The 13,619-nt window shown below is 56.2% G+C and overlaps 1 protein-coding gene across 1 annotated transcript; it reads right to left on the bottom strand.

The window, feature by feature from the left end:
• Window positions 1-5,459: 5,459 nt before the first annotated feature.
• FOXL2 (forkhead box L2) lies at window positions 5,460-7,729 on the bottom strand. Its single transcript, XM_029215098.1, has one exon. It carries the CDS (start codon window positions 7,340-7,342, stop codon window positions 6,206-6,208), a length of 1,137 nt encoding a protein of 378 aa, XP_029070931.1. The 5' UTR covers window positions 7,343-7,729; the 3' UTR covers window positions 5,460-6,205.
• Window positions 7,730-13,619: the final 5,890 nt, after the last annotated feature.

Raw genomic sequence — 13,619 nt, 5'->3', positions numbered from 1 at the left:
TTCCCGGGATCCTGTCCTTTCCTTTTCTTCGCCTGCCTAAAGAAAACTTTCCGTGGAGAATCCGGAAAAGGTTTTATTTTATTCGGTTTGATAGTGCTATTACTAAGGACAACGAGGTCAGGTTGAGCTCCCAACGCGGAGAAGCGGAGTCAGTCTCCCGGCGTGGCGGGGGCTCGGGAGGCCAATGCCCGGTGCGCTCCGCCACCTCTGGGGACGGTCAGGGTCTCCTGCGCTTCCCCTGCTCGCCCTGCTGTCCGGAGCACCCTGAGCTCAGACGGGCCCAGTCGTTCTCACCGAAGTTTTAGAGCTGCCAGGAGGCACCGGGTCCGCGCCTGGGGATCCGCGCTTGCAGCGCCGTCACCAGGCCCGCGGACTGGAGGCTCTGGCACCCGGGCCCGGCTGTGCGGAGTCACGGCCCCATGCGGTCTCCGCTGTCACCCGCGGGCTGCGCCTCTGCCCGCCGCAGCTCGGCCAACCCGTTTCCTGCGTTTACCCCTCAGGTTTCCCGTTTCTCCACAAAGACCGGGGAGAGCCTCTCCCACAAGCTGACCTCCGCCACCTCCCACCTCGTGGCTACCTACTGCTTTTCTGAAAAAGTTCTAACAGCAGCGCGTTCCAGAGGGAGGCACCTGAGGGCGTCGGCCCAAGAGCTTGAGAGTGGCGGCTGCTGCTGGTCCCAAGCGCCTGAGTCGGTGTCACTTCGCAGGTCAGTGGGCCTTTCTTAGGGAAAACCTCATGTATCGGTGAAGGCTGGCTTAGGAGAAGCGAGAGGGCCGTTGGAGGAGCCCCGGACCAGGCTCTCCGTCTGTGCCCCCACGAATCGGGTATTCCCAGCAACAGAACGCGCCTCACCCCCAGGGTCAAGGGGCTGAGGCAGGGTGGATGCAATCGCCGGAGCCCGGATGGCCAAGGTGATCAGTGGCCTGGGCTCTTGGGCCGTGCAGGGGTGGCCACAGCCGCTGCATTTGGATGTCATACCCTACAGAGTTACTACCAAAGGCTTTTCCTTTCTTCCTCTTTCCCTCCTTTCTCCATTCTCCCCCTTCTCTTCATCCCTCCCTCCCTTCCTCCCTTCTTTCTTACTTTCCTCTTTCAATAGGGGAAGGAAAACCATATTGACTATCTATTATAAACTGGGCATTTTGACATGAGAACATTTTTTTAATAACCCTGGCAAGGTATATGTAATTCTATTTTACAGACGAGAAAACTGAAATTCAGAAGGGTTTTTTTCCCCCCAAGGTCCCACAGTTATTAAAGGAGGTCACCAGCCTCCACACTAGTCCTTCCAGGCTGAACAGTCCCTGTCCTTGCCCCCTCCTGCACAAACCATCTCCCTGGGGTGACATGGTCCCAGAACAAGCTTGTGAGAGCTTACCACCGAGGAGGGAGCAGCAAACAGCTGGCATAGCAGACGTTTCCAGAGTAAAATCCGCCCACAGCTCAGACCCAGCCCTGTGCTTCCTTCTCCTCTGGATGGCTCCCCCTTCACCCACTGAGCTCCCCAACATCGAACATCGGTTGGCAGGTGGGCAGCTGGGCTCGGTACTCTCAGGTCTCTCCTTAAAATTTCTGAGGCTGTTTGCCCGACAGACAGCTGGGTGACCTCTGTCTGGCTCCTTCTCTTCTCAGGACCCCAAACAAGATTTGGGGTTCCTGGGGCCCAGACACTCTTGTGACAGAATGGAGCCCTCTCTCCAGAAAGCAGAAAGCCAATCAGATCACTTGGTTTCAAGAATCCTTCAGAAGTGAAGTGAAGAATCTTTCATTTCTGGTTGTGGTTCTGGGGCATGAAGGTCGCTCCCAACCACTCCAGGCCTCCGGTCCCCACCACAGAGGAGAGGTGTGGGCTCCTGGGCCCACCCCTTCATATAGGTTCCACAGGCTACTCCCAGAAGCAGGGGCTGCCCTCCAGAGGCAGCGGGACTGACAAAGCATAGTCACCGCTGGCTTATCTCCACAGACTGGGAGCATCGCAGGAAACCTCAGCCTGACCAAGCCGCTCTTCCTGGAGCCTGACCCACTCCTGGAGACCAGGAGCCTGGCTCAGCGGTTCTGGTGCACCAGACCTCCATTAAGGGAAGAGCTTATTCATGGGCCGATTGTCTTGGGTCTGACCCAGTTTCCTGGCCCATCCTCTCCTGCCCATCTGGCTGCGAGAAGCCCTGGTCCACCCCTGGTTTCCACCCACCACCAGGGGGCTCTTCCCAGCCTGGAGCTCCAGCCTTGGCTAGTGAGAGGCCCAGGCAAGGGCAGAAGGACACCTAACCTCAGGCGAAAGGTCTTGGGCTTCCTGCCTGCCCAAAGCCAGGAGGGAGAGCAGTGAACGCTTTACTTAGGCAAGGGGGAAACAGGCCCAGAACACCCTCTGGAGTAGGGTGCAGAGCCATCCCAGAGAACCTCCTAGGTCCCCATTTTACAGTCCCTTGGTGCATGTACTGCACTAGCAAGGATTTCTCCCAGGTCCCCCCGAGAACTGGACACTCTCCCCCGCCAGAACCCAAGTACTCTGGCTGGGCAGTTCTAGGGGGTGGGGATGTTTACACGCACACAAGTGCGCACACACTCCTCATTCAATGCCATGTGTAGCAACTCATTACCCAGGACATGCAGAAATTGGCAACGTATTTATATCAAGCTATTTACGTTGTATTTACAATACACTCTGGCAAACATGTATACATATACCCACATGGTCTGGCCATCTAGACCAGACTGTATATGCTAAGGCATAATTGCTACATATCAGGAACTCTCTTAAATACTTTTGTCCTTGCTTAGGGTATTCCTTAAATCTTCTTCTCTAACAGAAACTCAAAAATGCAAAGAGGGAGAGGAAAGAAAGGAAATGAAAGATGAAGAAAATCAACCATTGCCCCGAACTTGTAACACTGGGGGGAAATGACCAAACTGTAGAGATTTGGAGAACCTCCTGGGGCTGGAATTAGAGACAGATGTCTTTCTGCGGGCATCCATGGGGAAGTGGGGTATGACTTGGCTCCCTTCTCTCAACTCCTCTAATCCCTGTGTAGACCAGGAATCCCTCCCCGATTCCTCCATCTCATCCTCCGAACTGGGTGAGGCTACTGCTCTTTCCCCAGTCGTGGGTGCCTCTCGCCTTTCAGTTCTTGGGGGACAGAGAAAGGCTCTGTCCTTCAGCGCTGGCCTAGGCCAACTTCCCCACCTCACTGGAGGCTCTGCCCAGAAGACTTCCCTTCTCTTCTTTCTCTGCTTGGAATAGCAGTTGTGGGGTGCTGAGAGCCAGCCTTGGAACAGAGAGCCTCGACCAGCTGAAGCAAAGGCTCTGTATGTATTCTCTGTTTTCATTCAACAAACCAAAATTATATACCCAGAACATAACTGCATATGTTACCAATGACTTATGAATGCAACACACGCTGTGGTCCCAGTAACCATTCCCTGAATATTAGCCGTTTGATTATTACAATGCCTAAAATATATGCCCTCTCTGAGGGCGAATGACAGATATACACACCTCTCTCCCTGTCACCAGGACATGACTTACACTGTACACACACGTTTGCAGCAGGCATAGACCATACAACTACCAATGAGATACATGTTCACATCACAGAAAGCACGGGCAAGCACACAGCCATCTACTTTCTTTTCCCCACCTCACCTTAGTCAGCCAGACAAAAGTGCAACAGGTTGCCAGAAGCACCCAGACACCAAGCCTGACCAGCCTCTTGGGTTTCTCGCCTGCCGGGGCTGAAGCTCATCTGCAGCCTGCTCTGGTTCCCCTGGCCCTGGCAGGCTCCAGTCCCGGTCTCGGGGTGATGCTCCTCAGAACCCGCACGGCTTCATCCTCCACCTTCCAGCCTCCCCGGGATGCCCGAGGAAGAAGTGGGATTTCTGAGCCTGAGCCACTTCCCCTTGGGGCCAACTACATATAACAGGGCTCCTACTCTAACATTGCCAAGGCGTAACCACCAGTATAGGCTGAAGTGGGAGGCCTGCAGGCTCATTCCTTGCCGCGGGCAGCTCCTTCCGGCTTACTGGTCGGCCTGGACCTGTGGCCACTGCTGTACAGGCTGGGTGGGGGGCAGTGAGCAACACGTGGCTGGGAGCGGGGTCCAGCTCAAGCTGCGCCGCTGCAGTGGCAGCAAGAGTTGGTTGATACTTGTCATCCCACCGAACGACTGAAAGCTGACCACCTCTAATCCTCCTCTCAGCCCCGGCCTGTAATCCGGTCGAACTCCCGTGTGCCTGCGCGGAAGCACCAGTCTGAATTCGTTATTCGAAGAGTCTCATTAAAGAAAAAGAGAGAGAAAAGATTACATTTCTACAGCCAGGCCGTATGTTCACCTATCTCTGATATTGCCAAATCTCTTACACGTACCTCAAGGTAAATGAATTCTGACCATTAAAAATAAGGCAATCAGTCACTCGTTACATTTGTACAGAGGTTTTCAGCTTACAGAGCATTTCCGCAACCAGGATTTTATCTATTTGGAATAAACTCTTCTGGCTGTTAGATTTAACTGGAAAAATTGAAAAGCATGAAGACAATATAATAAAAACACAGCCCATACACCTAGCACGGCTGTGGAGGAGGTAAAGTTCAAACTTGCATGGATGCAAAAATAGAACAAATCCTACGTACAGTCACGCCTTATGAAAGAACCACGGCAAATAATGTCTCTGCGATGACGTGAAACAGCCTCAACAGACCAGCGATGACACAGAAAACAAACAATCCCCGGGAAAACAAAGCAGCAGCGACAACCACAAAGGCCCCCCACTCCGGCTGCCCTCAACCCTTGTTTATCTGAAAAAGGATAACTTTTTGCTGAAAATCTCCCTCTTTTAACTAGCTGCTGAACAAACTTAGACGCGACGTAAATAATATAAGTCCGTGTGAAAAGAAAGAACAAAAAAATTTATTCGGGAATCGACAAAACAACAACAAACAAAAGTGCTCTAGTTCTTTCTAGAAAAATTTGGTCCTCCAAACGACACACTACAGAACAACCAGGTCTAGAGTTCTGGGCCAGCAGGCTCGGGGCCACAAGCCCGCCTGGTCCGACTGCTGCCGGGTTTCACATTTCTCCTGCCCAAGGTGGGAGAAACAAGACGTTTGAAAAACAAAAATCAGGGAGGGGATGAGTTGTCCCTGCAGCTTCCGCCAGGCAGGCAGTGATCTCCCGGCTTTCGGGGGTTTGCATCGGAAGATAGGGGAAATTTTTTGATACTTTTTAAAAAGATAGGTTGAGGGGGGAAATCCTCTAGTTTGCAGAGGAAACCGTCTGTTACTGGGCATATTCTCCTACCTCTGTGAACACAGCTTTTTGAAGGGCCGGCAGGAATTCTACTTCAAATCTCCTGTAGAGAAGATTTTCATGTTTTGCTTTAGCAAACTCCAAGGCCACAATACTTCGCCGGTTTTCCGGTGAGATTTTTCTTTTGAAAAATATATTTTTTTGATATCATCTAAAATAGCCCTCCCCATCTTTTCAGCAAAACATTAGCCAGACGCCCGGGCCTGAAGGGGCCCGAAGCGCCGGGATGGAGAGCGGGGGAAACGCAGCCTCTCTCCGAGCCCGGATGCGGTGTAAACCCGGGCGCAGGCGGCCGAGCGAGGCGGCCCCGGCTCCCTGCTCCGGCCCACCGCCCGCCCGGCCCAGTGGGCCCCAGCAAGGGGCTTCTGAACAGCTCCAAGAGGGTACGCGGAGCAAATACACTTTCGTCCCTTTCTCGGTCGGCACGGGTCTCGATGCCCGCCCAGGCCGGCGCTTCTAGCCAAGGATGGCGCGGCAGCCGGACGGAGAGAGCCGAGCGCGAGCGCACCGACCTGTGAGAAAAGGCCAGGAGGTCTGCGCCGCCGAAGCCCGGCTGCACCTCGGCCCCGGGCACTTCCTCTCCGCCGTGACTTTTGGCAACCGGTGTCCAGCTTGGACTCTGGGGCGCCCGGAGAAGACTAGGCCTGTAGAAAACGCGTGGAGAGGCGGCCTGTAGGCCGGAGGAGCGAAAGGGCATAGAGGGCAGGGAGGCGAGCACAGGAGGAGAAGCGGAGACAAAGAGGAGCGAGGGGAGCCGAGGGGAGCGCGGAGGCGCAGAGGGGCCGTGGGCGCTGGCTCAGGGGGCGGCCCCAGCGGGCGCGCGGTCTGGCTGGCGGCGGTGGCTGCGTCCAAGGCCGGCGTCGCGCGTTCCTGCATCCTCGCAGCCGGCGGGCCCCGGCCTTTCAGAGATCGAGGCGCGAGTGCAGCGCGCCGGTCTTGCTGTCGTGGTCCCAGTAAGAGCAATGCATCATGGCGAGCTCGGGCTGCCGGGCGCAGGCGAACTGCAGGCCGGGTGCGTTGGTGGGCGCGGGCGCCGGGGGCGCGGCAGTAGCCGGGCTGGCGGGGCTGAGCTGGCCGGGGGGCGGTGCGGCGGCCCCGTGGTGCGGCGGGGCCGGCGGGGGTGCGGCAGCCGCGTGCAGATGGTGTGCGTGCGGGTGTGAGTGGGGGTGAGGCGGCGGCGGCGGGGGCGCGGCGGGCGGGCCTCCCAGGCCGTTGTACGAGTTCACTACGCCGGGAGGCAGCGCCATGCTCTGCACGCGTGAGTACGGCCCGTACGAGGCAGCCGGGCCCGCCAGCCCCTTGACCACAGCGGCCGCGCCTGGGCTGCCCGGGCCTGCGGCCGCCGCTGCTGCGGCCGCCGCCGCAGCGGCCGCCGCCATCTGGCACGAGGCGTAGGGCATGGGCGAGGGCGGCTGCGGTAGCGGCCACGAGTTGTTGAGGAAGCCGGACTGCAGGTACTTGGGGGGCGCCAGGTAGCCGTAGCCGTCGGTCCCCGCGCCTGCCACGCCGCAGCCACCCGCGGCACCTCCGGCCCCAAAGAGCCCCTTGCCCGGCTGGAAATGCGCGGGCGGCGGCCTGAAGGGTCGTTTCATGCGGCGGCGGCGCCGGTAGTTGCCCTTCTCGAACATGTCCTCGCAGGCCGGGTCCAGCGTCCAGTAGTTGCCCTTGCGCTCGCCGCCGCCCTCGCGCGGCACCTTGATGAAGCACTCGTTGAGGCTGAGGTTGTGGCGGATGCTATTCTGCCAGCCCTTCTTGTTCTTCTCGTAGAACGGGAACTTGGCGATAATGTACTGGTAGATGCCGGACAGCGTGAGCCTCTTCTCGGCGCTCTCACGGATCGCCATGGCGATGAGCGCCACGTACGAGTATGGGGGCTTCTGCGCCGGGTCTGGTTTCTCCGGGGCTGTCCCGGCGCCGCCGCCGCCACCCTTGCCCGGGCTCGGCGGCGGCGGCGCCTCGGGCTCCTTGGCTGCGCGGCCGGTCTCCGGGGCCAGTAGGGCCCCCGCGGCGTCCTCGGGCTCGGGATAGCTAGCCATCATGACAAAGCCGGCCGAGTAGTCCCTGCTCTTTTCCGCTGGCGCTGGCGCGGCAAAGAGTCCCGGCGCACAAGTCCGCTCACGGCCGAGTCTCAAACTTCTGGAGACTGCGGATACCGCCCGCGCTCTCGCTGGCGGCCTCTCGCGCCTCTCTCTTCTTTCCCTTCCCCTAGGGAGAGGTGGAACTCAGCCTCTGGCCATGAGCAGTCCGCCCAACAGAGAGGGGCTCCGGCTCCGCCGCCCCTCCCCGCCCAGGCCAGTCCCCGCCTCGGTGGGTTTTCTTTTCTGCGCTCTTCCCCTCCCCCCACCCTCCGGTTTCCCGAGGCAAGACCCGCGTCTCTGGCAGAGCTGCCTCCTGGAGTCCCTAGTGCGCCAGGAGCCTCGCTCTGTTCTGATTCGTATGGGCTCCGCCGAGTTCCGCTTGCGTCAGGCGCCTTCGCCCCTATAGCGGGGCGGCCAGCCGCGCATGGGAGAGTTCATCTCCAAGTCACTTTTTGTAAACGCCCCGCACAGCCCGGACCAGCCTGCCCCCTCCCAGCGAGCTTAGGGGGCCCGGCGGACAGCCGCGCTCACGCTCTCACAAGCCCTTGAATCTGCCGGTGCTCGCTCTGCGGACTGGGCCGGGAGATGCCGAGGGCCTCGGCGGGGTCCGTCCGCACTTGGCCCGTGCCCTGGGAGCTCGGGCCCTAGCGGGGAGAGGCGCGCCAAGCCTCCTCGCAGCTTCCAGGTGAAAGAAAACGACTCCTTTGCTCTGCCCTTCGCTGCTGGCTGGGGGCTAAACTTCTAGCTCCGGTCCGGGGGAGGGGCGGGACGGCGAGGGGGCCGGACGAGGGTGGGGTGCAGAGAGCTGCGCGTTGGCTTTGGGAAATTCAGCCCAGAAACCCGTGTCACTGAACGAAGAAACCTCGGCCTGTCCTGTCCCTTGCGCTCTCAGAGTGACTGGGCCGGGACGGAGCCGGGGAAGAAGATCGCTGGGAAGAGGGGTGCAGGGGCTCCGCCTGAAGCCCCTGCACCCCTCCTTGCGCCGCTCCTGGACCTAGGGACCAGACCCCTACTCAGTAACCGCGTCGTAATCCTACGGGTTGGATGTGTGCTTTAACACACAGAGACTCCCTTTAACCAAGTAGACCCCACTGTGTTCCTGCGCTGACACAGGCGCAGATGTTGCCGTGGGGCTTTGGGGGACTGTATATGTATGTGCACCGCATCACAAATAGAAGTCATGGGGAGGGTCTGTCCTTGTGACACGTGAGATACCAGCTGTCCGGGTGTGCGTGTGCTGGTGCAGAAACACAGGTATGCACATATACAAGGTGTGATATTTATATTTATGGGGTAAAACACATTTATACTTATAGCTATGTAATGGTATATGTGTATCATGTATCAGAGTAAATGTGGCTCATGAATATTGCATCTTCTTTCTTTTTCCTCTTTTCTCTGTCCTCTCTCTCCTTTATTTATTCTTTCCTTCCCTTCCCCATTTCCCCTTTTCTTTCTTTCTCAATTCTTCCTGCCTCTCTCGCTGCTGGTGTATATAATCTATCACAGCCTAGGAAGAAAAACAACAGGCTGTAAGGGAGGTACTTGTTCAAATCTCTCTCCTGACAAGACATTTGTTCGATCTTTCTCCAGGGCTGAGGGGTGAATTCTCACCTACTTTCAGCAGAAGTCTGATTGGGACCCAGTTGCATGCAGGGAGGTTGTCTCAGGGGAAATCAGTGTTGGCAAAATAGTCAGGTGTGTCTTTTAACAGTTAACTCAGCCTTAACAAAAAGTCTGCAATCATAAAGTGTGAGAGAGATGGCCGGTGTTTTGAGTCTTCATGCCCCACACCCCTTGTCGCCGATGGGGCCAGGATACTTTGTGGAGGAAGGTGAACTGAATGGATGTCATGCGGGTGTGTGTAGTGGTTGGCATGTCTGGAGTGGCTGGCCCAATGCCTGTCACTACCTCTTCCTCCCAAGCTGCCCAGTCTCTGAGGAAGCCTGAAGGGCCACTGGTGGCCTATGGGCCTTTTCCCCAGCATCCACAGGCCGTACCCTCATGTGCGGCCTCTTCCCACTCAGGCCCCCGATCTGCATTCTGAGATTAAAGGAAAGGAGGACAGGGTGATCAGGCTGTTTGGAATTCAGCATCTTGAAGATGACTCCAGAGAGCTCAGCAGGGCAGCCTGGCCTGAGCACCACAGTAAGAGGGAAAAGGTCCCAAGTGGCTTGATTGTTTTCTTTCACTGCTTCCGACATACACCGGGGCAAGCAGCTCTTCTTCAAAACTTCTGTGGTTGCTTCCTGAGCAAGAGCGAAGGTGTTTTCTTCTTTCTCACCCCCCTTAGTGCCCAGGCTATGGGTGGGAGTGGTGTGAGTTGGGTTTGGGGCTGCTGCAGATTGACCTCACTGTCCATCCTCCCCCAGGGCCTTGGCAGGGGAAAATACAGCTGGGGGGTGGGGGGCTGCTCTCTCCTCTGTTTTTTTCTGACCACCCAGGCTGGCGCCCCCTCTCTCTCCCTCTCCCTCTCCCTCTCTCCCCCTTGCAGGCATTTCCGCTGCTGGCCTGCAGCAGCCAGGTGTGACAGCATTGTTGTGTGTGTCATCACTTCCCTGAATTCCAAACTTGGCTCCCTTTTCAGCCTTTAAGGACTGTGTGTGTGTGTGTGTGTGTGTGTGTGTGTGTGTGTGTGTGTGTAGGGGTTGGGGTTGGGGGTAAAGGAAGGGGTTGCTCTCAAGGATTTTCTGAGTAGGAAGGAAGAGGAGTCCTGCTCCCAGGTATCGATTTCTCCAGGAAACGGTGGGGCGCGCCTTGGTTTACTTCGCAGCCCTCTTGGGCAGGCTGGGTAGGGCCCTGCTTCTGGGCGAGGTCGGGATCCCGCCGGCAAGACAGACCGCGCCGAGGCTTGTGTGGGGCCCCAGGGCGTTGCGGCGCGCAGGTCTCCGGCTCAGTGACCTTGGGGCGGTGCCCACGTCCAAGGGCCGGGCGGAGCTCCCAGCCTCTCCGGCCCGGGTTTCCCGGCGGCCCTCAGCTGCGGCTCCGGTCTTCCAGCCCGAGCACCGCTGGCCGACGCCGTGGAGACCCGCCGACCTAGCGCGGCCGCCGGCCCCGCGTCCGCCCCGCGCGGCGGAGGCCCCGACAGCCGGAGCGAGCTGTGCCCTCCGCTCTGATGGAGCGAGGCGCTCCTCTTCCCACGGCCGGGAATCCTGCAACAGCGCTGGAGCGGCCCGCGCCTTGGGAACCTGGAGGCCGGGCCCCGCCAGGTGAGCCGCCCGGCGGCCCCGAGGCAGGCAGAGGAGCTTCCCTGGCCCCGCTCAGCTGGCCCCGAGCCGCCGGCGGCGGAGGCCCCCGAACACCCACCGCTCCCCGCTCCTGCGGGGCGAGAGGGAACTCTGCGGCGCCACGGCGGGAAAAGGGAAGCTTGAAAACGCGTGGTGACACCTCAACAGCTGTCAGCACCGTCCCGGCCCACCTCACCCTACGGACTCCAGGTCTCTCTACCCAGGTCACATTCCTCCATCCATCCATCTCTCTCTTAGTCAACCCCCATTATCCCCTCCAGTTCTCCTTTCCCCCACTACTCTCTCACACTCTCCTGTCACATATACTAGTTCAGATCCTGCACATTTTGGTGGAAAACCTGTCAGTCTGATGCTGGGACTCTAAGCCTCTTCACACACTCCCACACCCAGCTATCTGAAGACTGATCTCTTGGCTCCATGTCTGCAAGTCTGACTCCCAAGAAGCCTGCTGATTCTCTGATGTCCTTGGCCCGCGGTTAGGGTGACTGGGCTGCCACCTGGACGTCACCATGGCGAGGCTGCTGTTCAGAGTTCTTTTGAGAAGCTCAGGTACAGAACATATACCTGATGCACTTGAACACACACAGGCCACTCACACAGGCTTCATCTCTGTCTTGTAGATGTGCTTGCTGCCCGAACTGACAGGCTGCAGAGAAGTTTGCACGGTTCTCTCCCATGCACACACCCACACGGCGCCAGGCCCCAGGCCAGCCGGTATTATTCTGCCTGGTTAGGATTAGCAGAGTCACTTACCCAAATATGTGCTTGGGAGAGAGAGTGAGAAAGAGTAGGGAAGTGGTGAGAGAGAGGAGAGTGAGAGGAGAGAGAGAGAGAGAGAGAGAGAGGAGAGTGAGAGGAGAGAGAGAGAGAGAGAGAGAGAGAGAGAGAGAGAAGAGGAGAGGAGAGGAGAGGAGAGAGAAAGGGAGAGAGGGAGAGAGGACGCTATTACCCATTATGGGGAAGAACTCACAGACCAGAGCTGAGAGCTGTTTCCAGTTGGTAAGTATCTTGCTGAATTCCCCCCCACCCCACACCGGGCCTGCGGGTGGCTGGGCTGGGAGGCAGCAGGCCAGAGTTCTGCGTTCCTCCTTACCTTACTGGTGTTGGGCTTCAAGTCCATCAGCACCTCTTTGCCCCAAGGAGTGTACGCCCTACCCTGTAGCAGGCAGACTGCAGTGCAGTTGCAGACCTTTTTCCTGGTTGAGCCTAATTCAGAAAGAAAAGGCAGAGGGAGTGGTTCCTGGGCCATGTCAGGACCTCTCCCTTCCAAAGACCTCTGGAATGCTCTCAGAGAGAGAAGTCTAGGGTGGCAGGAGCTGCTGGCCAGCTTCCTCTGGTATCCTATGGCTCTGACTCCCATGGCCCAAAGCCATTTTCTTCAGCTCTGAACAGTGAGTACCCTGACAGTAGGCCCAAACACATGCTTGAGATCGTGATGTATTCTTGTTTAAAGTTGCCTTTTTCCACATCCAAACTGTAAGCCTTGATGGGCAGAGACGGTGTCCTCCACTTCTCACTCAGTGCTTTGCACCAGGGTGGGCTTAATGAATTGTAGTGGAATTGGAACATGGCTGTGCTCCACAGAGAACTGAGAGATGCCACTTTCCTTATTATGAAGCTGGAATTTCTAAGAAAGGGACTGCAGGTGGGGAAGAGTGGCTGGACCATAGAGGGCCAGCTCAGGATCTGAGAGTCCTCTGTCGTCTGGGGCTATCTGCTCATTATGGTGGGACAGCCGTGTTGCTGAACCTTAGGCAGGGACACAGGACATCTTCCTGGTTCCCCCACCCCTCCCCCACCCCCGATCATGGCGAGGATGTGTCTGAAACAGTCAGACTTAACTTTACTAGAAAGAGAGAGGCCTCTGCATCTGTGGCAGCTAGCTTGCAAGGTAAGGCCTGCTGTCTGGAGCCCTAAGCAGGCCCATGAGGCGATGCCTGAAAGAGCTCTTCCTCGTGGTTCTCATTCATATTTCTCTCCAAAAATGGGCACCATCTAAAGAGCGTCCATGTAGGAGGGCAGTTTTAGATGCCTAGCTTAGATGAAGTCCAGAGGAAGGGAGAAGGGCTGAGTTTTATGTTCCCTATTACTGGGCTTCCGAAGAAGATTTCCATCACGCCAAAATGGTGTGTGTATGTGTGTGTGCCGTTTAACTTACATATGGTAAACAATATGCACCTCAAGTGTACAGCTTGATGTATTTTTACATATAATATAGCATGTAACCACCGCTCTGATCAAGATACAGAGCTTTAACATTTCTGTCACGTCAGAAGGTTCCCTCCTATCATTTCCTCATCCATACTTACTCCCAAAGGTAACAGGTATTCTGATTTCTGTCACCATAGATGAACTTGGCGTGCTTTGAGCTTCATATAAATGGGGCATACCCCATGTACTCTTTTTACTGTGGTTTCTTCTGCGTAATATGTTTTTGATATCCATGCATCTTGTTGCATGTATCAGATACTATTGCTGTGTAATATTCCACAATTTGCTTATCCATTCACCTAGTGATGGACATTTGTGTTGTTTCCGGTTTGGGGATATCATAAATAAAGCTACTGTCAACGTTTTCTACGTGTCTTTTTGTGAAGGGCATTTCATTACTCGTGAATGACTACGTAGGAGAGTAGGCATCTGTTTAGTTTTAGTAGAAATTGCCAGTTTTCCAAAGTGGAAGAACAAATTACAGTGTTATACAGACAGACAGACATGCCGTAACAGGCCTTTTCCTTCTAGAAAGCATTCTCTAAAGACCGCTGCGTACCTCCAGCTATTATTATTATTGTCATCCTTATAAAGGGTTAAGATAGCTATCCTTTATTAAACGCTTATTTTGAACCAGGGATTTTACATGCATTTTCTCATTTCATTTTTTTTTTTTTTCGAGAGAAGGAAGGATTTATTACTTGCAGCAAGTAAGGAGAACACTAGGGATCTTTCCCAAAGCTGTGTCTCATTTCATTTTTTTTTTTTTTTTTTTTTTT

Source organism: Monodon monoceros, unplaced genomic scaffold, assembly GCF_005190385.1.
Source record: "Monodon monoceros isolate NGI ecotype Baffin Bay Population unplaced genomic scaffold, NGI_Narwhal_1 Super_Scaffold_11, whole genome shotgun sequence".
In the NCBI taxonomy this organism is placed as follows: domain Eukaryota; kingdom Metazoa; phylum Chordata; class Mammalia; order Artiodactyla; family Monodontidae; genus Monodon; species Monodon monoceros.
Note: the sequence above shows the minus strand (reverse complement) of the source record. Positions and strands in the feature narration are given on the sequence as shown.